The sequence below is a fragment of the Xiphophorus maculatus genome, chromosome 11, assembly GCF_002775205.1.
Source record: "Xiphophorus maculatus strain JP 163 A chromosome 11, X_maculatus-5.0-male, whole genome shotgun sequence".
NCBI lineage: Eukaryota > Metazoa > Chordata > Actinopteri > Cyprinodontiformes > Poeciliidae > Xiphophorus > Xiphophorus maculatus.
In genome coordinates, this window is record NC_036453.1 from 14,657,289 (window position 1) to 14,684,654 (window position 27,366).

Consider the following 27,366-nt stretch of genomic DNA (forward strand, 5'->3'; position numbering starts at 1 on the left):
GCCAGAATGTAATATTTTTATGTATAACAAAATAATCAGCTGGTCTGAGTCCTTATTATCTTTGAGTCAGCAATAAATTTAAAAGACAAAATTTAATATCTGTGTTTATTTGAGTCCATCGGAACCAGAACCTCGAAGTCCTTCGTTGCTGAGTGTTGCTGCATCACGCTCACATCTTGCCCACAATAGAAAGGAACAGAGCATATAATGGAAAAGCTCACTACCTGAGGTAAAACCAAACCGCACATAAACCGATTAGTGCGCGACTTGCCAGTTGAAAAGGGCCTTTAGTGTATTTCAGGTACAATATTGTGCGGTGCTACAGGAGACTAACACTGTGATAACTTACAAAATCAAACTGCTTACTTATAAATTTCTTCTCTAGTGTCCCTTAGTTTAGTCAAGTTCCCACTTCCACTAGAATCCTGGTAAATATAAAAATAAATAAAACAGTTATAAGGAGGTTTCTTGATATTTAAAGTCTTATAGTGTGGTACAATGAGTATGCAATTTATGAAAGGTAAATCTAATGAATAAACTCACTTCTACAATTTTTTACAGTGTTTTTCTTTATTTCATTGTTTTCTGCTCAAACAGGTTTTTACTTTCACCTCATATTAATGTTTTTAATACACTGCAGTTTTCCCTGACATTTCTTTCTAGAATTTTGACTTGGTTATTGTATACATTTATTTTACTCTCAGATTGAGATGAATCAATCCGACAGTAGAATGACAACCTGATAGAAAATTATCCTTATGCCAGTTTTAGCTCTGTACAAAACACCATAATTCAAATTCCTGTCTGGACATAACAAATTGTATTTATTTTGTAGCCATTACATTGCAGTAGTAGTCATAAAATAAATAATTTAACCAGGGTTTTCTCTTTAAAATTGTGGTGATTAAAATGTACAAGTAAAAAAATAAACCTTCAGAAGGAAATCGCATCCGTCAGTTTACATGTATTCTGATTTTATGTTTAGCTTGGACGTTGGAAATGAAAGCTGAGCCTCTCCACTGACAGGTGAGGTTCACCATAAGAACAGGTCTAATTGTCTGGTCTCTGAGGCCGTATATAAGGGAGCTCAGGCATTTAGGAAGGACAATAGTACAAACATAAAGGACAGTCTGCATGTTCACAGATTGCACCCTGTCTAGATTATTTGAGATAACTATGAGCAATGAGTTGTGTATCGTGGAGGACAGTGTGAGGCCCAGCTGCAGCAGATGCAGCAGCAGAGTCCTTCGCGCCTTGTTGGCTGAAGCTTTGTCTGTGGAGGCCGAGCGAGCTGCTACAATGATACCAATATAGGAGAAAACAACAGCTACACCACCTAATACACACAGAAAATAGGTGAACGCTCTGTTAAAAATAAGAGAAGCTGGATCAACAAACACATTGTCTTTACCACAGAAATCTTGCATCTGGACTGGGCTTACATTGTGTAAAAACATTTTTAAAGCTAGAATCGACTGCATAATGTCTTTTAGTGAACTGAAACACCAGATGATACAAATAACCACTCCTGTGTTTTTTGTGGTGATTAACACACTGTGTCTGAATGGAAAGCACACAGCTATGTATCTCTCTAGACACATAACCACCAGTGTGATAACAGAAACGCTGAGTGTGAGGCTGTTAAATGAGACTAAAACCACACATACAGAATACAGCATCGTTACTCTAGAGGTAGACAGTAAAAGCATTGATTGACTATGTGCCAGGTTGATGGTGTCTGAAAACAGAAGGTTAAACAGTAGAATATAACGAGAGGTCTCTCGAAACACCTCTTTACTCCTCAAGGTATACAGCATTGTCACATTGATGAAAAGAAACACACAGCATGGCAAAGTCGTCACAGTGGAAAAAAACACCACTCCTAGGATTCCCTGACGCTGCAGATTAAAAGTTGAGTTCAACTGAGTTTGATTAGTGGAGGACATTTCAAGCAGATTAAACCCACATAGATCTTAAACAGAAGAAAAACTTAGAGAAATTATTGTACCAAAATACGTATACCATGGTTATAATCTATATTGTTGTAGAGTTCACATATTTAAGCTAACTAATATACCTGCTATTCACACTCGTTGACCTTGAGATGGTCTGCATGATGTCCCTGTTCTTCACTCAATATTTATCTGATTAGACTTGAAACACCTGAGACTGGTGTGTGAAATTTAATTGGTTAATGGTGTTAGAACACCTGCCTCTTATGTCTTCATGTCCAGCATACTTATTTGTAAACTGTAGGGTTTTGTAAAGAGATATGCCTGTTGCAGTTAAATAAAAATAATTTTGACACTTCTCAGTAAGTTATTGGAAAAGCTGATTGGTCCTAGTCTTGTTTTTTATACTTTCATATCCAAAGTTCTACAGAAACTTCATTTTGCCAAGCAACAACCATATTTAGAAAATAACTCTATCTTTGATAAATGTCAATGTGACTTTAGACAACAGCATAGCACTGTGTATGCCTTACTAAAAGTACTCAGTGACATTTCTGACAGTTGATGGGTCGGGCCCTGTAGTCTTGGTGTTGCTGGACCTCAGCTTTTGATACTGTTGATTACTCTGTCCTTCTGTCTTGCTTTACATGGCTACTACTTGAAGTTACTGTAGGTAACGTTTATGAAAATATTTTGTATATAGTTTTTAAAACTTTTCATTTTGCCTTGACAGTAGAAAATGAGAGATAATCTCATATTCTACCCTGAGCTCCTCTGGCTCCTCCCGGTGGTCCAACTGCCATTTGCAGAAATGCACCACTCCCAGTAAGAAACAACCAATCACAGCCAGGATGAATGTTTTACCAGTGTCAATCACGCTAATGTATGAGCTGCTCACAATATCCACCTATCTAAGCAGGCGGTCAGCAGCATATGAGCACCTGAGGGGACTGTAACCTAACCTTTCATTGTCACTCTGAATTGATAATACATACGCTCACTCACTAATATACTAGATCATGTTGCCTGGATCCTGTTTTACTTATAAATGAAGAACACGTCGACAATCCTGAGTATTCTCCTCATGAGACGGTTACAAAACAGCATCTTCAGTCAGAGCTTCTTCATAACTGCTTTAATACAGACGTTCCTGTATTCCTGTGATCCTTCTTGCCCACAACAATGAGCATGTACAACTCCAGGAAACTTTGTTGATACAAGTTACAACATTTAACAACATTCCCAACATTGGACCCGAAATATTATTAAAATGACTTGAAATCTTGCTTCCTTCAACAATCATATGACACACCTAATGTCAAAAAATGCTTTGTTTAAAAAGGTGTTTTCTAAATTAAATCAAAAACATTTTTAAGACTATATGTAAGCTTTCAATGCAGTGATGAGTTAACTGAGCTTTAGATTTATAAATCTCACACCACAATGCATATTATAAAATGATTTTATAAATTTGTTTTTAAGCCTTAAGCAGTCTGACAATGCCAAAAATGCATGTCTTAATGACAGCAAAATTTTACTCCTTCCAGTGTTACATACGGTATTACTACAGTACAAAATTACAGAGGAACACGTAAAGCAGTGCATCATACATTTGACTATTAGAATATACGTCAAATATTACAAAAACATGTTTGTCTAAATAATCTTTTTTTCTTTAAAAATTGATGTTGAACACACTAAATAACATTCACATTAAGTAACTAGAACTTTGATTTTTTTCTCGGTTAGCACAGCAGGTTTTAAAGCCGAGCCTCTCCACTGGCAGCTAAGATTCAACATGAGGATGGGTCTGATAGTCTGGTCTCTGAGCCCATAGATGAGGGAACTCAGACATTTGGGAAGAACAATTATACAAATATAAAGAAAGACCTGGATACGCACAGCTTCAACTCTCCCTAGATTCTTTGAGATGGCTATAATCAATGAGTTGTATATTGTTGAGGACATTGTCAGGCCCATTTGCAGCAGATGCAGCAGCAGGGTCCTTCGAGCCTTGCTGGCTGATGCTTTGTCAGTGGAGGCACTGTGAGCCGCTACAATGATGCCAGTGTAGGAGAAAGTGACAGTTACACCTCCGAGCACAAACAGAAAATAAGTGAAAGCTCTGTCATAGAGAGCAGACGCCGGATCGAGAAACACACTCTCTTTTCCACAAAAATCCATCATCTGTTCGTGCTGCAGGTCTTGGAACGAAAACTTTAACATTAAACTTAATTGTGCAATGACATGCAATGAACTGAGGCACCAAATAACACAGATAACCACTCCTGTGCTTCTGATAGTGATGATGGCACTGTGTCTCAAAGGATAGCATACAGCTATGTACCTTTCTAAACACATAATCACCAGTGTAACAATAGAGGCAGAGAGCGTTAAGCTGCTGAATGCTGTTAGGGCAGCACAGACAGGATACAGCAATGTCAATCTAAAAGAAGACAGCAGAAACATTGACTGACTTTGTGCCAGCTGGACTGTGTCTGCAAAGAGAAGGTTAAACAGCAGAATATATCGAGACGTCTCCCGAAACACCTGTTTGCTTCTCAAAGTGTATAACATGGTTATGTTGATGAAGAGAAACACGGCGCACTGCAATGTTGTCATAATGGAAGCTGTCAGTATCCCCAGAAGTCCCTCACGCTGCAGACTTACAGTGGTATTTAACTGAGTTTGATTAGTAAAAAACATGGCAAGCAAACACTAAAAATATGGGACTGTCAAACACACAAATAACACAGTGAGATACTCATAAACACACTTCATTATTAGAACAAAGATGGCTAAAAAGATGTCCTAAATTTATTTCCATCAATATGCCTCCTTTACATGCACATAGTACCAGATCTGATAGTTGAACCTTCCATCCTATACTATTTATCTGATGAGTGCAGACACACCCCTTGTGTCTCACTACTTTTACCTTCGTCATGTAGTATGAAGTTGTGATGTAAATGTAATTGAAAATAGAAAACAATCATTCATCCATTGAAAACAAATAAACACGACTGTTAGATTTTTTTCTTCAAGCAAAATGAGTTTAAGTGTGGTTTAATTTCAGCTTTTAATCTTATACGTAAAGTTAAAGGTAAATCTTTATATAGTCTTTGCACTCTTTAGTTCTGCTTTTGCTTGTTTTGTCACTCCTAAATGATTCAGTCTTGAACAAAAATACAAAACAATTTTTTAACCAATGGTATTAATAAAGTTATATATATATATATATATATATATATATATATATATATATATATATATATATATATATATATATATATATATATATATATACATATATATATATATACAGTATATCTATAAGTGTAAAGGGCGGAGAGGAGGCCAACTTTCTGCAGAGTCAATCACTATAGACCTCCAAGCTTCATGTGGCCTTCAGATTAGCTCAAAAACTGTGTGCATAGAGCTTCATTGTCAAGGCGGCTTATCGGAGCTGTGGCCGGAAGGTTGTCGGTGCCTGTCGCAGTGCCAACCCTCGGACCCGTTGGTGGACACCTTCGGTGAGGGATGCTGTCAGGCTGAGGAAGGAGTCCTATCAGGCCTTTGTGGCCTGTGGGACTCCGGAAGCAGCTGATGGGTACAGGCGGGCGAAACGGCATGAGGCTCAGGTGGTTACTGAGGCAAAAACTCGGGCATGAGAGGACAATGTTTATTTACACACACACACACACACCCACACACACACACACCCCACCCCCACACACACAGACACACAGGGCCTTTATCAGAAGCTCTGCCTCGGTTTCTAATTTAGCTTCGCTAGGAATGATCAATTAAATTTCGGACAAAAATGTAAGTAAATGGCTTGTGCAACACTTTTTTAACAGGTTCAGAGGGTCCCAAAGCACTTCACACTACATTTACCCATTCACACACTGATGGTGACAAGCTACTGGATAGTAGCCATAGCTGCCCTGGGTCACACTGGGCAAGACTGCCACTCACTGGCATCACAGGGCCTTCTGACCACAACCTGCAGGGAAGGATGGTAAAGTGTCTTTGCTCCCCTTAACATGTCAAGGACACAAAGACGGAGGCAGACAGAGTGGTCAGTAACCCACTGAGGGATGAACTCCCACCACATCGCCACCATCATCCCTCTAAAAAGATTTTTTTAATGTACATTGACATAAGTTCACTCACTTTTTTTCACTTCGATCCTTTTGTGTTTCAGTGTGAAGTGTGTGACCATGCATTGCATTTACGTTTCAGTAAAATCAGTTGCCTGTTGTGCTTTAATTTATCCCTTTCTTTTTGATTTACTTTGTAGCAAAAGAAAGTCACAACCAAAAGTTGGATTTCTTTTAGACTTTATTTGTTAGAAGTGTGATTTGTGTTGATTTTGTCCTTGGTATGATGTAACTGTGACGTCTAATGAGCTCCATGCATTTAGCTCAATCCTCATGATGGCTTATTTAGGTACATTAAATATTCATACCTACTCATTTATTTTTTTCAGTATAGACCTGATTGCATCATAAAAATGTTTAACAGTCACTATGTGTCTGTGTACATAGTTTGAAAAGTTAAATGGTATTTTTAATGAACAATGAACTTGTTAGTTATATGTCTGTATGCTAACAGGTTTGCTTGAAAGTGTCTCAAGAAGGACATTTTTGAAACATGTAGGACAATGTACTAATGTGCTGCAGATTTGTATCTACTTAGTAGTGGTTGTTTTAGTGACATTTATTTCACACTACTTTAAACATCAAAGATATGAATTTTGTACATACAACATATTACAGATTCTGCTGTTATGGTTATAGGTTCCGAATCAATCAATCAATCAATCAAATTTATTTGTATAGCACATTTCAGCAGCAAGGCATTTCAAAGTGCTTTACATCATATCAAACACAGAAACACAAAGTCATCAAGTGGGGGGTTCTTGCTCTTGCATCCATAGACGGTTTACCGGTTCCACTCCTACTGTGTTATATGGAACGAAATACCTATTGGTATTTTTATTCCCACTCACAATCACACAGTTTAAAACGATGTAAACAGCCTTTCAACGGGCTTCCGGCACGAGGCCCCGTACACCTCTTTCATGGAATTTCGAGCAGGGACTCCGTCGTCCCTCACGGATTTTTGTGCAATTGCAACATAGACAGAAGACAGTGATGTGCGTGACAGTACTTATTCTGATGATGATTGTGACAGCTTTAAATTTGCTATAGTTATAGACCGACTGTACCTCTGATTTCAGTTTTTGTTTCTGTAAAATTTTACAGTAACTTCATAGTTTGAATTAATATGTAAAAATGTTACTTTTGGGGTGCTGCAGTGGCACAGGGCCAAAGCACAATCCATGTGCGGAGGGCCCATTGCTCAATGGCCATCACCAGTTTGAATCCTGGTCTGATTCTTGCCACCTGTCTCACCCCTCCCTCATAACCCATTTTCCTGTCTGACCACTCTCAAATAAAGGCCACTAGAGCCAATACAACTTAAAAAATTTTTTTTTTTAAAAGTTACTTGTTTTGAAACAATGGGTTTGAGTTTTGCTACTTTGGTGTAATTAGAGACAATATTGAATTTAAGAAAAAAAAAAGTCTAATTAGACATCTCACAACCCACTGCAGTAGCTCCTCAGAGATCGTGACTCTCCCAGGGAAAAACTCTGGTTTGTTGCTCTGTTTTTTCCACTGGATTCTCTGGCAGCAAAGAGAGAATCTTGCATAAAAGCCCATGTGGCTCATTAAGACACATTAAATATTTAAGCTATTGATTCCCTTGTGTCCTTTCTAAGTATCACCAAAGATATCAGCTTTTTTTGCTTAATTAATCCTAATGGAAATGATGTAATGTGTATCTCTAAACACAATTATGGAAGTTTATGAAGTTCAAATTACCTCATAGAAAATCTTACAATGAAATGTTTGTTTAAAAGTTTACAAAGTTTTGTTACGACCTCAAAAAAATAACTCCACAGTGTTTCAGACTCAGGGCCAACAAAGCAAGCGGTATAAAATCAGCAGCTACTGTGAACCATTATTAAATCAGAAGTATTCAGGTTTGTGTTCATCTGTAATGAGATGACTATAAATCAGTTTCCATACGTTCTAAGTCCATCATTCTGCAATGAAAAAATATTAACTGGGAAACATTATTTATATATTAAAAGTATTATTTACCCAGTTATTTTTAAGGGTTTTATAATGCAGTTTTAATTTATTGCCAAGAAAAGTTAAAAACAAAAAAATCATGGAAAAAAACAAAACAATTTAAGTTTCAAGTTAATCTTTGGATCATTTAGCAAGATAGTAATAGAGAAAACTTCATTACCAAGCACCACAATAAGATATTTTGTGGTTGGTCATGAAGTTTTATTAGCCCTCTGGAAGGATTTCAGCCGACTGCTTGGCTACATGAAGCTCAAATTTCCAAAGGTTTTTCTGTAGGTCTGAGGTTTGCAGGTTGCATCAACCTGTCCATGATCTTGTTTTTGGCCACTTATTTATGTTTTGGATCACTCTTATGCAGGAGGACCCATAAATGACTCATCGTCAATGTTGTGGACAACAGAGGGTTTTGCAATAAATTATCAATGTACACTTTGTAGTTTAGTTGTCTAATCCTCTACTCCGAAATGAAAAACATCCAAATGCATGTTTACATCACTGTGGTTGAGTTCAGATCAGACCGGGATTCATATCATAGTCAAAATTTGGTAGTTCAGCTTGGTACCACAGAGCTCAATTTTTGTCCCATCTGGCTGCAGCGCTATCATCCGAGCCATCTGAGTCATTTAGTCGTAGACCGGGCTGTAGAACTGTTTTCTGTAGTAGATGTCTGCAAGATTTTAGCTTATTACAGTGTAGTGTGTCACTAATGGTGATACTGCCCTATGCATTTCTTTTAAGTGAGCATACTTAAGTAGGGAATAACATTTTTTCCACACACTAGGACAATTGCCTATACTCCTAGAATTGGACCTCCTCTGGAGGTTCTCACCAGACTGTGCAATGGATGTAAAAAAAAATAACATACCCAAAGCAAGCAGACTCAACAGGCCTCATTCAGCATGGGAAAAGTTGCAGTTTATGACAGAGTTAAGGAAATAAGAACAAGTGTGGTTTGTTTAGAATAGAAATACTCTTCTCTCTAAAAATAACATGGCAGCAAACCTATGTTTGATAAGTTGTTTTTGAATAAACCAAAACATTTTTGGAACAAGGCCCTTTAGAGATGATAGCAGATATGTTTGGCTCTGGAGGATAGCATTCCATGTTTGGAATAAACCAAGAGGGTCAGAGCGTTAGCAGCATGTGCACAACCATGATTGACAGCATTAAGACACTCCTTGTATCTCTGTTTCAGATCGAGTGTGGTATTTCTGCAGTTATCACTTTGAGCTCTTCTGCCTTCTTCTGGTGCTCAAGTTTTTTCATAGATTGTCGCACTAGTACCTCTGAATGTCTAATGAACATTTCTTACTATTTTACACACAAACAAAACAATTTTACCTTATTTTGTTTTTCTTTTGTTTCCAAGGGTTACCTGTGATTTTTTTTTAATGTATTAGAAAAATTTGGGATCAAATGGGTTACGAGAGATGCGGTCAAATGATGCTGCAAACCTATTAACTTGCAGCTTGTCTTAAGCCTTAAAACTGAGTAGGGATGATTACTTCATACTGATTCTACCTTCAATCAGGCTGCGTTGCAGCTTGTTTTATTTTAGATCTATCCAAAGACAGATTATTTAAACATTAGAATATTCCTTCCTGTAATATTTTCAAAAGCGGAAAAAAAGTCAGAGGCTCTACTAAACTTTTTGTTATTGTGGAAATATTGTTTGATTAAATGTTCCTGCAGCGTGACAGAAAAACCCCATGTGAGGCCAGGCCTCCTGAGAAGTCATTAAGCCGTATTAAAAATTCAGGCCATTAATGACTGTAAATATTGACACAATAAATTATTCCCATGGGTGTTTAATATTTCTAATGATGTGTGGACGAAAGGCACTTCTATGTGGAAAAACTATAGGAAACTGACAAAAATAAGTTACTCAATACAGTACTGACTAAATACTTTTTAAACAACTGCATTTTGTCAAATAGTTTATTTTACTTTTTAAGTAAAAATGTATGTGGCTCAGCATAAGTTCTTTTAAGTAATCATGTGATATTCGGTTCTGCATGTCTAAGTAATTTTTGGCTTTGTTTGAGAGTGTGGAATAAATCAGCTGCCTTTATGTTTGATCATGAAACCATGTTACTTGTGTGGATTGTTTTCAAAAGAAATGTTCGCATGTTGAGATAATATTTTCATTCCTATAAAACAAAGTGACAGATGAAATAAATCACTTTATTTCATTAGCTACCTCAACCCTCAGGAAACATGTTTTAAAGAAACTTTCTACCCCACCGCCATCATGTTTCCAACTTCCTCTAACAGATTCCAGTGGAACTGAAATTTAAAATGAAATATTAACCAAAAGATCTCAACCTATGTCTAGTCTGAGGAAAAATAACACCCCACAACACTATTGGTCTTCTTACTCCCTTGTGCTGAAATAATCATCTGCGAGTCTCTGACACTGGCCTTTCAGCTGTGAGACGTCTTGGTTGTTTCTTGCATGTTCAGCCTATTTCAGTTCACCCCACAACATGTCAATGAAATCACAAACTGGACTGGTTCTTGACTAAGCCCACAACATTCCACTTCCTGATTCTCAGCCAATGCTTGTTGGATTTCCTGGTATGTTATGGATTACTGCCATGTTCCAGGGTGCAGTTCTGGTTCAGCCCAAATCTTTTACCGAAGGTCCCACATTTTCCACAGTCACACTCTGATAAATGTTAGTAGTGGACACAACAATGGTGAGGGGCTAGATCACGTTGCAGCAAAACGTGTCACTTCATCCATGTTTCACATTTTGTATAAGTTTCTCTTGAAAACTGTCTTTGGTTTATCCCAAACATTTCTTCTATTCTAGTGCTTAATTTATTCGACTTACACTCCTCTGTCCAGACATTATTTCCAAAGTCCTGGTTCTCTGGCAAACTGCTCTCCTTTATGTTTTTTTTAGAGATCAAAGGCCTTACATGGAGTCTTTTTCTGATAGTACCAACATACGCTTTCATTTCAACAGTAGCAAGAACCAACTTCAGATGTGACTATGACAATTTCAGACTTTGGGGACATTTTAGAATATATTAGAAAATAAATGTCCTTTACTAGCCCCCGCAGTGGGGAATTTCAGGTGCATCAGCAGCAAAGTGACAGGTGGTTGATGCATGTAGGTTCACAAAGGGACAAAAATATAGCATGTGCAAAATAATTAAAAAAAGCATACTGTACGGTTCAAAGGAGTGTGTAACTAAGAACACATTTTTTAAAATGTCAAATTTGTGCATATTATCCATAAAAAAACCAACTGTTTACAATAAATGAGAAAAAAAAGTGTGCGAACAACAGAGATGTGGAAATCCCAGCACACATCTTAATTTGAAATTAGTTTGTTGGGAGCAGTGATGGTTTTAGAGTTTAGCAGCTGTTAACTCGCCCTTCTGTTCAATACTTGATTCAAGGATAACAAGATCAATTATTTACACCTGTTAGGGGAGTTGTAGCATATTGTCTACTTAATATGGCTCAGTGGAACGTCCTTGATCTTATGTATGAACAGATGTTGATCGTTTTTTTGTATGAAAATATTTCTCCTTAGCAAATTAAAAAAACACATGGCACCATGTGTATTTAAGAAAAAGAAATAATTAAACAAATGAAAAGATGTTTCAAAGCAACGGGAGATCTGTTACATCTCCTTATAATTTCAATATAAGTTTTGCTTCCCAGTGTCATTTTCCAATTATGGAAAGGAGGCATGTGCAGAGTTTCCATAATGCCCAAAAGGTCTAAGGTGAAAAAAGGTTTCCACAAACCCCAATCTTTCCATCTTCATACTATACTTGAGCACCAGTGTCTTAATGCAAACACTGATGCTTTCTCAAAATTGTCTTAATGTTAAAGCTTGGTAGACAAAGAGTACTCCATATCTAACTGAATGCATTTTGTGCCAAATTTGAATGTTTTCAATTGGGTCTTAATCTGATTACATTTATGTAATTAGATTACATAAATGTAATCAGATTTAGACTGCATTTGATTACGTTATTCTGGCTGTGAATTTGCTCTTTACAAAAATGATGTATTCTGCATATACGGTGGTGCTTCAAATTATTCACTTGAATTAAATGAATAGCAAAATCAAGAAATAAAACATGAGCTCTGATGCATAACTGGGATTATGTCATTCATTAGTAAACAACGCTAACATGTGATGTGTCATGTGAACACTTATAGAGAGCAGAACTTGTCATTTCCACTGGAGTAAAGAAAAGTCAGATAGCAGACTGTGACATTAAGCTGAGTTCTGCACAGGTGAATGATCTTTGTATGATTTTATGGATTTTTCTACCTGCCATTCTTGTTTAATGTTTACATTTAACTTCAATGTCTACCTGAATGTATGTTTTAACCAACAGGTGAAATACAACTGGTTTTAGGAACTCTTCAGCATGTTAAATGTGTCACAGTCTGAGTCTAACATGACAACAGCAAGTCAGAACCAGGATCTGTTGAGGATAGTACTAATTTCCACCCTGTCTACAGTTCCATCATTTGTTTTTCTCTACATTAATGGGACCATTCTGTTCACGCTGAGGAGTAAACCTGTGTTTCGTGACACCTGTCGTTACATTCTACTCTACAACCTTCTTCTGGCAGACACTGTCCAGCTGGCGCAGAGTCAAGTGCAGTTCTTACTGTCGGTGTGCAGAGTCAAACTGGCTTATTCTCTGTGTACTGTTCTTAGCATGCTTGCCAATCTTACGACTGGGATTTCTCCCCTCACACTGGTGGTAATGCCATTAGAGAGATATGTGGCTGTGTGCTACCCACTGAGGCACTCTTCCATCATCACCGTCAGAAACACAACTGTAGTAATCATTGCAATTTGGGCCGTCAGTTCACTGAACAATCTCACTCGTGTTCTGTTGTTTCTAAAGTTTTCATTAGAAAAAATAGAGAGTTGGCAAATAGAAGACGTTTGTTCTCGTATAGCTTTGGTGCTTGGTGCTGTAACTGCAGAATATGACAGGGCCTATATATGTGTTGTGTTTGTATCAGCTGGTGTTGCTACAACTTTCTCCTATGTTAGTGTCATTATAGCAGCCAGGTCAGCCTCCACAGATAAAGCTTTAGCTCATAAGGCCCGTAACACCCTGCTGCTGCACCTGGTTCAACTTGGCCTGAGTCTTTCCTCAACTATTAATAACCCACTCATTATAGCTCTTTCAAAAATTCTAACAACAGTGGCATTTTTATGGGTTCAGAATGTTTTTTATGTTTGTTTTATTATCTTCCCCAGATGTTTGAGTTCTCTGATCTACGGGCTAAGAGATCAGACCATCAGACCTGTTCTTTTGTATTATCTGTGTTGTCGACTGAAAGTTAAAATCAGTGGCTAGTAGTTTTCGAAACATTTATGTCTTTCTGGATTCTGGACGCACAAGGTCCAGAATCCACTTGGACAATGGGTTTGTTGCCGTCAAAGGAAAACGGGGCAGTTCACCACCAGATATGTCTTCTACAACCCAAAACAATACATTGGCAGGTTAAAAAGAAACTTTCAGAGTTATGTCTGGAACAAAGATGTTTTCTATTTATATTTTCCCTTATAAATATTTTCATCTTAAGTTTTCAAAAAAATAAGAATAAGGTTCAAAATTGAAAATAAAATTGACAGGCAATATACAGTAGAAGTACCTGTCATGTTCACGAACACCATGATCTCCATTGTGACAATATCTTTGCTTTAAGTGAAAGTTGTGTGATGTTACTTTAAAATCTAACTCAAACACAAGAATATTTCTTTTTCATATATATCAGTTACTTAATGTAACACCTGAACTTTAAATTGTTTTTTTTTTCAAATTATTTTGAATGAAACAGCTGTATAAATAAAATATGAATCTTGCTAACTATCAGTAACAGTTTTGCCTTAATATACTAGCTTAAGATATTTACAAAGAAGACCTTAACAGAATGTGATCTAATAATTTTACTTTAGAAAGAAAATACAAAGTGAAAGGCCTAATTAACATTCCCCTGAGATCGGTGTGCAGTTTGTTCTTTTTCCAAACAAATAATTGTGAATTCCTTGTTTTAAAACTAAAGCAAACAAATGTCAATAGCAAAAACAGAGAAGACAAGTCAAATCTAAGACAAGTTTTATATTTTTATACTATTGGGGACCAAGCAGGACCAGAAATCATGATGACAACTTTAGGCAAATTATGTTTCCACTTAGTACTTAAACACCCCAAATCTCACCATGATATGTCTGAGGGAGTTAACGTTAAGAATGAGTTGGGTAAAGCTTTATGACACTGGAGTCTCCATGTCACAACTAATGTTGTGAACAAACTCTTTTTTTGGTGACTTCTGTCATTTCCAATGTCGCTACATATTAAAACAATTGCATGTTTTTACTTTGGATTAGGACAGCTGAGCCAAAAATCAAATTCTATGGTTTTTAGTTTATTTATTTAGGTTTTGAAAACAAAAAAAACCCAAAATAACACAGTTATTTCTTTCTTTTTGTGATTCTGTTTGGAAATGGAGAAACTAAAGAACAAACCATACAAAGATTCTCAAACTAAAGTAATTTGGTCTTTAGGCGGATGAGTGACCATCCTAGAGAAATTTGTTCAATGTGTAAATAGAATTCAAAATTGCTTTACAATGCAGCTGTCACTTTTGAATAGTGAAAGCTGCATTTGATGATTTGAATAGTATTTTTGCTGTGCTACCTTTACCTGAGCTGCTGCTATGTCTTTAATGTTCATCTCATCACTGTTTCTACTCTGTGTTTTCATGAAAATGTTATCAACGTTGTCTCTTGAAAGATAAATAAAAACCTGCTCACTTCATTATCTGGCAAATTATGTTTATTGTGATCTATGATGTGGCCTAAGAATATCAAATTATCAATCACAACACATTTTTGTATTTTTGAGGACTTTTTATATCTCTTGAAAATTGTTTTTATTTGGTAAAAGAAAGATGATCAAATGAGGTTTTAATTGAAATTATTAAAAAAGGTAAAACTGACAAAAGCATAAGGAAATCAAATCATCAATGTTTATAATTTTTATACTTGATGGTTTTTTTTATACCTCTTGATGATTACCAACACATGTTCTTGTTTGGTTAAAAAAAAAATCAATGCATAAAAATAAAGTTATCGTCTTAGTAAATTATTTATCCATATTTAAGTATTTAAAATTATTTCCACAAGAGTATTTGAACCTTTATGTAATTGATTCCCTATTTGTTAAGCATTGCTTGGCCTTTTGTCAAGTTTTATTTCATTAAATTTGACCGTTATTGGTGATGCAATTAGGTCATTCTTATTGTAGAGTAATTGTTACATCCTTACCATCAGAAAGTCTTTTTTTTCTTTTGAACAACTTTTTTGATAGAGCTTTTTGTTATTTCAAAAGCCACACCAATTTCATCCATTCAAGGCTCAATAAGAAAGTAACTAAATACAATAAGCATTGGACTTTTTGACTTCTTATTATAAAAAACACGCAAGTCCAAAAACAAATGGTGTTTGATGGCATCCATCAGAAATGTGCTTGCTGGTTGAACTGTGCATAGAACATCTAGAAGCCATGTTTATATTGACATAGTTTCTTTGGTTCTTTTTCATCCATCTTTTTTCTCACTCTATTGTTTGCATTCTGTACTGAGATGCTGCATTCCTTAAAGGGGCAGTATTATGTAAAAATGACTTTTTTGAGCTTACATCAAAAAAGAATGCAACATATTTGGAGTGTTGCTTTGATACCTTGATGCATGTTTGAGGAACCCGGAACCTGCAGGTGCATGGGAACCAGACTGTTTCTGCACTGTTTACAATACCTTGTCATTGGTCCTGGTACAAAACCCAGGTGTTGCCTGTCTGACGAAGTCTGTTCATGCATTCCCATGCTGATGAGGCAAGCTACTGGATAGTAGACACCACTGCCCTGGGGCACACCAACACACGTGAGACTGCCATGTACTGGCACCACCTGGCAAGGCTGGCAAAGTGTTTTGCACGAGGACACAATGACAGAGGGAGTGGGGATCGAACCGGCAACCTAAGGTTTGCGGGACAAAGTTCGACACACAAGAAACTCCATACAATACAAATGAGTAAGATAAGCAGAGCTGACCAACTCTGAGCCAACTCTCCAAACACTATACTCCACACCCCCATGAACCTCAAAATGAATTGTCCCGCATGGCCAACAGCACACAAGTATTAAACAAATGACCCAAACACAAATGCTGTAGTCTGGAGGTGACCATAGCCTGGGGCTGGTAACACAGGAAGAAGTGCAGGGCACCCTGCCAACTCCACACCTTGAACCCAGACACACCTATCCATGACAGCTGCACCTCATCTGACCAGCCCCCCCCAACCTACCCCACTATACAAACACAATACGTTCCTGCCACAAAGTGAAGCCACACTACCAAGAACTGAAATCCAAAAATCCAAGCTTATCCAGGAAAATGAAAACACCAGCCTTGGCCTCAATCAACATCCCACTCCAGCCCAGGACTTGATCAGATGGCCCACTCCTACTCCATGGCTTCCAATCCCAAATGGAAAAACGAGGAATAAGGGCATGGAAAGACCTCAAGTGACCCAAATGTGGTGATGATGTGTGTTGCATTTCACTAAACTAAACTCAGCTGTTGGGTTTGATACAAAGCTGGGGAAGTGGAATTACATCATCATGTTACTGGTCTGATGACATTCTGCCATGTGATGCATCAGGTGAGGATAAAATGAGTGCAGAGGACATAAATCAAAAGTGAGACAAAGGAAACTCTGTAGACAAGCTCTGCCCATATGGAAACTGGCTCCTAGTGGAGGGGTACCTACATAGCTGAAGGCTTCTTTAAGGGGAAAGAAAATAAACAGGAATGGTTTTTAAAACCTATTAGAATCTAAATTTTTTTAAGAAATGTGACATCAAAATGTAATTTTTTTTAAATTATGCTGCAAAATGTCTTTTGTCTCTCAGTCTCAATCTAACGTTTCTATTGAGTTTGATGATGTTGGGTTACTAGAAAGAATGATCACATTCGCTCTGTCCACAATCCCATGCTGTGTGTTTCTCTTCATTAATGGAACCATTTTGTTCACTCTGAGGAGTAAATCTGTTTTTCGTGACACCTGTAGATATATTCTGTTGTTTAACCTCCTTCTTGCAGATACTGCACAGTTAGTAGTATCTCAGGTTCTGTTTCTACTTTCTGTTTGTAGAATTACACTAACATATCCTGTTTGTGGCATGCTAACTGTTTTAGGTATTCTCACAAATGTAATCTCTCCTCTAACGCTGATGGTGATGTCTCTGGAGCGGTGTGTAGCTGTGTGCCTCCCGTTGAGACATGTTATGATTGTCACCATCAGAAACACAAGACTGGCAATTATTGCAGTTTGGACTTTGAGTTCATTACATAATATATTCCGTGGTATTTTGCTATTAGATTTTTCTTTTGAAGACCTAGGTAGTCTACAAATGAAAGAGATATGCTCTGATCACATAATGCAGCTTGGATCCAGGTCTAAAGTTTATGATATTGCTTTCACTGGTATCCTTTTTGCTTCAGCAGCCATTGTAGTCATTTCTTCCTATGTTGGTGTAATAATAGCAGCCAGGTCAGCATCTACAGGGAAAGCTTCAGCTCTGAAGGCTCGTAATACATTGATGCTACATTTGGTGCAATTATGCCTCAGTTTGTCTTCAACTATTTACAACCCAATGCTTATAGCTCTTATAAAAATTGTTCAAAGTGAATGGTTTCAACGATTACATAGATTTCTGTATATATTAATGATTATATTCCCCAGATGCTTGAGTTCTTTAATTTATGGCCTTAGAGATCAAACTATCAGACCTATTCTTCTGGTCCATCTAGGTTGCCAACTAAAACATAAAACTGTTGCATTCAGTGGTTGAAAGTTCAGCTTCTGTCAAACTCTTCATGACTGTGAAAGAAAACTAAGACAGTTACAGTCATCAGCTTTATTGGTGTCTTAGAGTGAAAATTGTGTTAAAATATAATTTTTTTAAATCACTGAAAATTATAATGCAATGTTTTACTGTTTAGTATAATGCATATAAGCTAGAAGAGCACAAATAAGACTGGGATGAATCTAGGAGGCAGCACAAGAATCTGTGGAGGCATAACAATTCAACAGATCATATTTATAAAAGAAGTATGTTGAGACAAATGTCATCTTGAATTCAAATAAAAAAATGTGGTATACACATTTATGTCTGTAAATGTAACAATAAAAAAGAGAAACATAAATTTTAAAGAAGAGTTTCATCACCCTTTTATTCTACCAACGTGACGGAGCAGAGGCTTTGTGTATAAAAGTGCACAACTTTCATACTGAAATTCTATGGGAGGGAGAAATTATAAAACTTAGAACGATACAAAAAAATGTATTTACAGCTAATAATAATAGATTTGATTTAAGAGGTGCCCTTTATTGCATACAAGATAATCTTTACAAAAAATAAAAACAAACTAAAAGCTAAACAATTAAAATACTAACAAAAGAAAATTTAGAGATCATAGTGAAAATGCTTGTTAGAACAGATGTGATTTCAGCCAGAACTTAAAAACAGCATTGAATGGAGGAAACAATTATTCCACAGTGTGAAGTAATAAAGTTCAACCAAGCCAAAGGCCGCTATGTTGTTTGGCACATTTTCACATCACATAAGCTGCACATTTACAAAACCCACCATGCACAGGGAGAATATGCCAACTCCATGCAGAAAGACCCCATCGAATCCAGGACCTCCTAGCTGCAAGGCAACAGGGCCACCAACTGTGCAGCCCAATATTACAGCTTAACAGCTTGAAATAGGCCCCTGTCTCCTCAACCTTAAAAGATGGAGTCATTTACACCCAATAGGTTTTTTACTCTGTGCACGTCTGGCAGGGTTGCACTAACCCTGTATACGCTTTTACAAGGTTTATTTTGTGTGTGGGGTTTTGGAAACTGACGGTACAACCAACCTACTTCCCCGATGTCTGAATGTGACATTTGCCTCCTGAGTGTCAAGCTAAGACTGTGGGAGGGTTAAGAAGCTCTCACTCTTTCCAACACTCCACCTTCAATACATCATCACATTCCAGTGATGTTCCACTGGAATGTGCAGTTCCACCAGGTGTTTGCTAATTGCTGCTACTGCTAGTCTGGTGGAGCTGAGCAGGGGAGGCACAGGGAAAGGGTGCTCTGTGAGGAAGAAGCTTAGCTAGACTCTGCAGCTATAAAGCAGAGCTTTGGGTAAATCCCCCCACACCCAATGAACAGTGAACCCCACAACAAATGACACAGTGGGCTGACCGGCCAGTCACCACACGCCGGCCGCAGCCATGCCGACCCCTCCCTGCTGGAACCCACTCCTCCTCCAGGTCTATAATCCCTAATGGCAAAGAGAGAGCAGGAGTATGGAAAGACCCCAGGCCTCCCTCTGTCAGCTCAAATGTGGCGTTGGTGTGTTTTATATTTCACCAAATCAGTATTTCTCAATTGTGCTCCTCATGAACCACTACCCTGCATATTTTAGATGCACCTCTGTTCCAAAACAGCTGATTTAAACGATTGCATGACCTTCTATGGATCCATCAAGTGATGCACATGGCTGTTAATCACCCACTTATTCAGGTCTGGTGTATGGCAGAAGGGAAATACCTAAAACCTGCAGGGCAGTGGCCCCTGAGGACCAGAACAGAGAAACAGTGCACTAAATAAAACAGTGTTCGGGGAAAAGCGGCTCAATCGTTTCCTATCTATTGAAAATGGCCCTTTACACTGGGTGTTTGCAGGGCTTGTCCAAGGTAACAGTTAATGATGACCATCGATCCGAAGCCCCAACAAGTAGCTGGAGAAAGGTTTTAAGATGTTCGCCTCGTTATACGTTCACAGATACGAAGGTGAGTTTTACTTTTGTCAAGCTGGAAAAAATCTAAGACCAGGTTTCAAAGACAGAGAAGAAACGCAGCTTTATTAAATTCAAAACACCTGCAGGCGGAGAGAATGCACACAGTGAGACTGTCAGACAAATGAATAAACTGATTAATAAAAGTAATAACAGTGTGAATATTTATTTCATTTTACACTTTCTTTAAACTTTGTGGCTAACATTCTTTAGCTTATGCTAGTAGGCAATGTTCTCAGACATTTGTCTTGTAAAAATGTGCTATTTAAGTATCTAAACATTTTTCATCGATTCTAATGGACAATGTTTTTACCTTGTCTTCAAGTGTATTATGTGTGTTTATTGTCGTTAGTGTCAGAGACCAAGTAACGGGGATTTTATGGTTCAGGCTTTTTGCTTCTGAAGCCTGAGGAACAACAAGCCCATAGCTTAACAGTAGAGCAGCTCTGGTGTCGGAGTTCTAGTTCAGCTGACGGTTCAGGTTCAGTTGTTGCGTTTAGAAAAATATGGCCGTGTTCCTTAAGGTCTCCCTGTTACTTCGTTTTATTAGTTTTGCATGCTTCTTGTGAAGCAGGACGTATTTACAGCAGTGTGTACAGGCGGATCAGTAGCTCGGCTGTCTGGCTCTGGTCTGCTCTCTCGTTCCCATAAACTCTCTTTTCAGGCTGAATACAGAAGTGATTCCATGGAAATAACACAGGAGGCTCCTTTACCTTCTGCTTTAGGCTGAAGAAGTTGATCCGGAGTGAAGTGAAGGCTGTAAACTTTGCTGTGCGGCGTTAGCTTTATCTGGTAGCAACGAATATATACAAGCCATTGTCTTCTTAATTCAGGACCGCTTGGAAATCCATGAAAACTTAAAAGCCCATTATATTAGGAAGACAGCAATGTTCATAATATTGTTTTATTTACGTCTGAAATAAGACTTTGTCTTTTCTATGTCATGGTAACTCAAAGCAGAAAAAAGAGAGCCACATTTGCGCATGCGTTTGTGACGTAAGCGCAGCAGGTGCAAAGAGCTCATAGGGCTTGTACCTGCCCAACGTGACACAAAGTTGGGGAGGTACAATCGCATCACCGTATACTGATCAAAGGACATGAATCAAAAGTGGGATAAAGGAAACTCTATAGACAAGCTCTGCCCATATGGAAATGCAAACTGGCTTCTAGTGGTGGGGTACCTACATAGGTGAATTCATTCTAGAATTGCGCTGCAGAGGGTAGAAGCAAGTTGGAATGGCTCTTTGGGATTGATAAAGTACTTTTCAAGCTTTGAATTTCAATTGAAGGGTTTTTTGGAAAATAAACAGATATGTTTTATTTAAACAAAATCTGATAGCCTAAGTTTTTCAGCAAAAGTGTCATGAAAATATTTGCCTGAATTCTACATCTCGCAGAATATTTTAAAATATTCTGCAAAATGTCTTTTGTCTCTCAGACTCAATCTAACATTTCTATTCTGCTTGATGATGTTGGGTTACTGGAAAGAATGACCACCTTTGCTCTGTCCACAATCCCATGCTGTTTGTTTCTCTTTATTAATGGAACCATTTTGTTCACTCTGAGGAGTAAATCTGTTTTTCGTGACACCTGTCGGTATATTCTCCTGTTTAACCTCCTTCTTGCAGATACTGCACAGTTAGCAATATGTCAGGTTCTGTTTCTACTTTCTGTTTGCAGAATTACACTAACATATCCTGTTTGTGGCATGCTAACTGGTTTTGCCAGTATCACAAGTGTAACCTCTCCTCTAACCCTGATGGTGATGTCTCTGGAGCGGTGTGTAGCTGTGTGTTTCCCTTTGAGACATGCTATGATTGTCACCATCAGAAACACGAGGCTGGCAATTGTTGCCGTTTGGACTTCCAGTTCTTTACATAATATCTTTCGTGTTATTTTGCTGTTGGATTTTCCTTTTAAAAATCTAGATAGTGTACAAATGACAAATTTATGCAATGAATTCAATATGCTGCTTGGATCCAGGTCTAAAATGTATGATAATGCTTTCACTGGGTTCTTGTTTGCTTCAGCAGCCATTGTAGTAATTTCTTCCTATGTTGGTGTAATAATAGCAGCCAGGTCAGCATCTACAGGAAAGGCTTCAGCCTTGAAGGCTCGTAATACATTGATGCTACATTTGGTGCAATTATGCCTCAGTTTGTCCTCAACCATTTACAACACCTTGCTTGTAGCGATTATGAAAATTATTCAAAGTGTTGGGTTTATACGATTAAATAAATTTCTTTATGTTTTAATTATTTTATTTCCCAGATGCTTAAGTTCTTTAATTTATGGCCTTAGAGATCAAACTATCAGACCTATTCTTCTGGGCCATCTAGGTTGTCATCAAAAACTCAAAACTGTTGCAGTCAGTGGGTGAAAAGTTCAGCTTCAGTTATGGTCTTTATATGTGTGAAATAAAGATAGTTACACAGTCAACGGATTTATTATGGATTCACCTAGAGAAACTCACAAATGTTTATCTTTAGCAGCAGTGTCTTCATAGGTCTGCCTAAAAACACATGAATCCAGAATGATGCTGCTGTCATTCTGACTAAAACCAGGAAGATCGAGCACATTGCCCAGTTCCAAAGTTCTTCCACTGAGAGAATAGACTTTAAGATATTGTTGGTAGTTTAGAAATCACTGAACGGTTTAGCAACAAAATACATTAAATATCTGCCGTTGTTGTATCAACCTTCCAGACCTCTCAGGTCTTCTGGTTCTGCTCTCCATCCCCAGAACCAAATATGGAGAAGCTAAATTCAGCTTCTATGCACCACTGAAATGAAAAAGTTGCTGCTTAGATATCTATATTCTTTTTGCGTCATATTTTAGCCTGTTCATTTTTCACTATTGACTATGCTGTTTTCTTGTCTATGACGTCACCACATTTGCTATGGAACTGCTAAACAAGGTCATGACTTCCAGCTAATCGGTTTTATGAACACGCCATTTTTTTTTAAACTGCAAAGATTCCTAACTTTTGGATCAGACATACTAATGATTAAATATTAAAGGAAAATAGTTTCATTTGAATAAGTTGTGATGTTTGTGAAGGATTTTGAAGAGAATATAAACCATATACTATTGACTAACTTGAGAAAGGGTGAGATTGTTCCATGATTAATGCAGAACTCAATGGAGGGTTAAATGACAAACTCATCTGAGGGACAAGAGAAGCCTGTGTATTAGTATTAAAGAATCTGACTTAATATTAACTATTCGATTAATTCATTTACCTGTAGGGCTGCGACTGTTGAAAATGTCTGCAGCAAAAACTGACCCATCCAAGACTATATAGTAAAAACTGACTAATCAAACATCAGTGGACAATATCCCAGCAGTAGGAGAAGAGGCCCTCAGGGCCACAGTGGCCTGAAGAGACAGAAGATGCCTTGCCTATGAGATTCATCCCCTAAGGTTCCCTTGTAAGACATTACTGTTTAAATAAGCATAGAAAATTGTAGAAGAGTGCAGACCTTCGGTCATTTAAGTCACAACTGACCGGTGGCCAAAGCCCGAAGTTAGTAAAACCGGTGACACTTTATTTGACGGGGTGTGAATAAGACTGACATGACTCTGTCATAAACATGTTCATAACACCTGCTATGAACATGAAAGAGTCTTTATGAATCTTTGACTGTTTTCATGAAGTGTCATTTGGTAAATAATGACACTTTTGATGTAAAGTTGTGTTAAAAGTCCATTAAAAGTGCCAACTTTGCTGCAAGTGTAGAAATTTATGAAATAATGCAAAGTTGGCACTTTTAATGGACTTTCAAAGCAACTTCTGGAGCAACTTTGCATTAAACAGTGTCATTATTTACAGAGTGACACTTCATGACAACAGACATTAATAAAGACTCCTTCATGTTCGTGACAGATGCTATGTCAAGTTTATGAGTGTCATGTCAGCTTTATGCACACCCTGTCAAATAAAGTGTTACCATAAAACCAAGTAATAAAGAACCATTGAAAGCTCCGAAGCAGATTTGTGAGGAAATAAGATGTTGATTAGAGAAAAATTGGATTAATGTTTCAACATATAATATTTCCAATAAAATGGTCCTTTTATCAATAGGAGCATACATTGTGTCACACAACATATAGTCAAAAGTACTGGGTCTGGACAGAGAGCACTGAATACCAAATGCAAATATATTCCATTATACACCATGGCATATACTGTAAATAGAAAATAAACATGGTTCAGTGTAAAATAAAGGGGAGGATTGTAACCATGTTACTGGTCTGATGACATTTTGCCATGTGATACATTAGGTGAGAGCCAAATGAGTACACAGTACATAAATCAACAGTGAGATGAAGGAAACACTACAGAGCAGGATTTCCCCACATGGAGATCCTAACATGCTTTTAGCAGCAGGGTACCTGGATAGCTGAAGGTTCTTTAAAGGGTTTTTGGAGAGTAAACTTTGTGTAAAAACTGGAATATGACAACATTTTCAGATTGACGTTCTACTAATTTTAAATGTTCTGCAAAATGTCTTTTGTCTCTCAGCCTCGGTCTAACATTTCTGTTGAGTTTGATGATGTTGGGTTACTGGAAAGAATGACCACCTTTGCTCTGTCCACAATCCTATCCTGTGTGTTTCTCTTCATTAATGGAACCATTTTGTTCACTCTGAGGAGTAAATCTGTTTTTCGTGAAACCTGTCGGTATATTCTCCTGTTTAACCTCCTAATAGCAGATACTACACAGTTAGCAATATGTCAGGTTCTGTTTCTACTTTCTGTTTGCAGAATTACACTAACATATCCTGTTTGTGGCATGCTAACTGTTTTTGCCAATATCACAAATGTAATCTCTCCTCTAACGTTGATGGTGATGTCTCTGGAGCGGTGTGTAGCTGTGTGCCTCCCATTGAGACATGCTATGATTGTCACCATCAGAAACACGAGGCTGGCAATTATTGCCGCTTGGACTTCCAGTTCATTACATAATATATTTCGCATTATTTTGCTGTTAGATTTTCCTTTTGAAGACCTAGACAGTCTGCAAATGAAAGATTTGTGTTCTGAAATCACAATGCTACTTGGATCCAGGTCTAAAATGTATGATAATGCTTTCACTGGTTTTCTTTTTGCTTCAGCAGCCATTGTAATCATTTCTTCCTATGTTGGTGTAATAATAGCAGCCAGGTCAGCATCTACAGGAAAGGCTTCAGCCCTGAAGGCTCGTAATACATTGATGCTACATTTGGTGCAATTATGCCTCAGTTTGTCCTCAACTATTTACAACCCAATGCTTATAGCTCTTATAAAAATTGTTCAAACTGTAGTGTTTATACGATTACACAAGTTTCTTTATGTATTAATAATTTTATTACCCAAATGTTTGAGTTCTTTAATTTATGGAATTAGAGATCAAACTATCAGACCTATTCTTCTGGCCCATCTAGGTTGCCAACTAAAACTTAAAACTGTTGCAGTCAGTGGTTGAAAGTTCAGCTTCTGTCAAGGTCTTCATAACTGTGAAAGAAACTAAGCCACTTCCATAATTATCAGCTTTATTAGTGTCTTAAATATAGTGAAAATTTTGTTAGTTATTTTTAATGCATTGTTTTGCTGTTGTGAAGAATCCATATTATCAACGAGACCACAAATAAGACTGGGATGAATCTGCAAACACGGCACCGTGTAACACAGGGGTGCCCAAAGTAGGTCCTCGAGGACCGGCATCCTGCACATTTTAGTTCTCTCCCTGGTGGTAGTAACAACCTTTTCAGCATGTTAATGTTCTTCTTAGGCCTCTAATGAGCCATCATTGGATCCAGGCGCGTTAAACCAGGGAGAGAACTGAAACATGTAGGATGCCGGGCCTAGAGGATCGACTTTGGGCACCCCTGGTCTAACAGATCATGACATTAATAAAAGTACATGTGTTGAAACAAATATCTGACTAAACCTTTTATGTTACACTGAATTCAAATGAAAAACTTTCTATGTATGTTTATGTCTGCAAATATAAGACAAACATGAATTTTAATTTGAAGGAATTCTTTTCATTGTCTTTATTTCACAAAAAAGTAGATTGACAGACCGCACACAACCGAATGATCACTTCTACTAAAGAACTCAAATCTCTACCTGTTCCTCATCAGGAGCCTAAACAAGGAGTTGATCCATGAGACCAGATGGTTAACACCATTTGTCTTGAAAAGAGGCCCTCTCAGTGTTCACTGTGTACTGCTGAAATTACCAGTAGTTCTTACCTGTGCAGTTTGTGTTCCCCCTTGCAGTCCTTTGTCACGTGAATGAGTCACTCCTGGACTGCTGCTCGCCTTCCCGTCTCCTTCTACAGTTCTGATTTTTACTTCCTGACTTACCTGTCAGTCCCATCGTAACTTCTCCAACAGTCCTCCTGAAAACACTTACCTGGAGTCCTACCTGATAAAATACCTACCTGTCCACCAACACGACTTCCAGCTATGGAATGCTCTCATGGAGATATAAAAAAATATCTATGGATTAGAATATTGCAACTTTGGGCGTGCTGTGGTGGCGTAGGGGATAGAGCGACCCACGTTTGGAGGCCTTGAGTCCTGGACGCGGCCGTCGCGGGTTCGATTCCCAGACGCGCGACATTTGCCTGTCTTCCCCCGTCTCCTTTCCCCTTTCCTGTCAGCCTACTTTCATATGAGGGACTCTAGCGCCCACAAAAAGACCCCTGGAGGGGAGAAAAAAAGAAAGAATATTGAAACTTTAATATGAAATAGAGTGACCGTATTGAATGACCCACTAATAGAATCACAAATAAACCTAGTGTTAATAAACATTCATTTGTAGTTACATTCCACTAATATGATTAAACAAAATATGACTTAAAAATATTATGTAAAAAGAAATTCCTTCAATCTAAGAAAGAGTTTGAAAAAGGGTAAAAGAATGAAGAAATTTGAGCCCATTAGTTTCTTCACAGAACAGTGAATAAAACAGAACAAAAAACAAGAAAATGTGGTAAAATGTACCATCTAAATGTAATGGTCACTACAAGGGGTTATAACAAGGTGTTCGGTATAGAGTTTACTTTTTTATACAATATGTTGCATTTCTGTATTATTCTCCAATTGGGGCACATACAGCAAAAATAAAACATTTAAGCAATTTAATATGTTTTTAAATTTATCAGATTAATTTACACTGAAATTCTTCTGATATGTAGTCATAAGAACCTGAATAACAAAGTGGTATGGTCACATGCTTGGATGTGACGTGTCAGGAAAATTAGATGAGAACACAACACATATATTAAATATGAAGCTAAGCAGCAAACCCTGCAGACTGCCTCTGCCTACAGTCCACAATCTAGAT

General features: G+C 37.6%; 6 protein-coding genes across 6 annotated transcripts; 4 read left to right on the forward strand and 2 right to left on the reverse strand.

The window, feature by feature from the left end:
* Positions 1-953: 953 nt before the first annotated feature.
* On the reverse strand, positions 954-1,946 carry LOC102227113 (olfactory receptor-like protein OLF4). Its single transcript, XM_005811582.1, has one exon. The coding sequence runs from the start codon at positions 1,944-1,946 to the stop codon at positions 954-956; it is 993 nt and encodes a 330-aa protein (XP_005811639.1).
* Positions 1,947-3,665: 1,719 nt separating this feature from the next.
* On the reverse strand, positions 3,666-4,658 carry LOC102226855 (olfactory receptor 1571-like). The gene has a single exon (XM_014473526.1). It carries the CDS (start codon positions 4,656-4,658, stop codon positions 3,666-3,668), a length of 993 nt encoding a protein of 330 aa, XP_014329012.1.
* A 7,858-nt stretch (positions 4,659-12,516) lies between these two features.
* Positions 12,517-13,467, forward strand: LOC102233991 (olfactory receptor 4N2-like). Its single transcript, XM_005817621.2, has one exon. The coding sequence runs from the start codon at positions 12,517-12,519 to the stop codon at positions 13,465-13,467; it is 951 nt and encodes a 316-aa protein (XP_005817678.2).
* A 3,600-nt stretch (positions 13,468-17,067) lies between these two features.
* LOC102226593 (olfactory receptor 7A5-like) lies at positions 17,068-18,027 on the forward strand. Its single transcript, XM_005811580.1, has one exon. It carries the CDS (start codon positions 17,068-17,070, stop codon positions 18,025-18,027), a length of 960 nt encoding a protein of 319 aa, XP_005811637.1.
* A 3,421-nt stretch (positions 18,028-21,448) lies between these two features.
* On the forward strand, positions 21,449-22,408 carry LOC102226337 (olfactory receptor 1M1-like). Its single transcript, XM_005811579.1, has one exon. The coding sequence runs from the start codon at positions 21,449-21,451 to the stop codon at positions 22,406-22,408; it is 960 nt and encodes a 319-aa protein (XP_005811636.1).
* Positions 22,409-24,535: 2,127 nt separating this feature from the next.
* LOC102226086 (olfactory receptor 1M1-like) lies at positions 24,536-25,495 on the forward strand. The gene has a single exon (XM_005811578.1). It carries the CDS (start codon positions 24,536-24,538, stop codon positions 25,493-25,495), a length of 960 nt encoding a protein of 319 aa, XP_005811635.1.
* Positions 25,496-27,366: the final 1,871 nt, after the last annotated feature.

Excerpts from the sequence above, each read along its gene's own strand:
- LOC102227113 (XM_005811582.1), bottom strand. The coding sequence starts at position 1,946 with ATGTCCTCCACTAATCAAACTCAGTTGAACTCAACTTTTAATCTGCAG.
- LOC102226855 (XM_014473526.1), bottom strand. The coding sequence starts at position 4,658 with ATGTTTTTTACTAATCAAACTCAGTTAAATACCACTGTAAGTCTGCAG.
- LOC102233991 (XM_005817621.2), top strand. The coding sequence starts at position 12,517 with ATGTTAAATGTGTCACAGTCTGAGTCTAACATGACAACAGCAAGTCAG.
- LOC102226593 (XM_005811580.1), top strand. The coding sequence starts at position 17,068 with ATGTCTTTTGTCTCTCAGTCTCAATCTAACGTTTCTATTGAGTTTGAT.
- LOC102226337 (XM_005811579.1), top strand. The coding sequence starts at position 21,449 with ATGTCTTTTGTCTCTCAGACTCAATCTAACATTTCTATTCTGCTTGAT.
- LOC102226086 (XM_005811578.1), top strand. The coding sequence starts at position 24,536 with ATGTCTTTTGTCTCTCAGCCTCGGTCTAACATTTCTGTTGAGTTTGAT.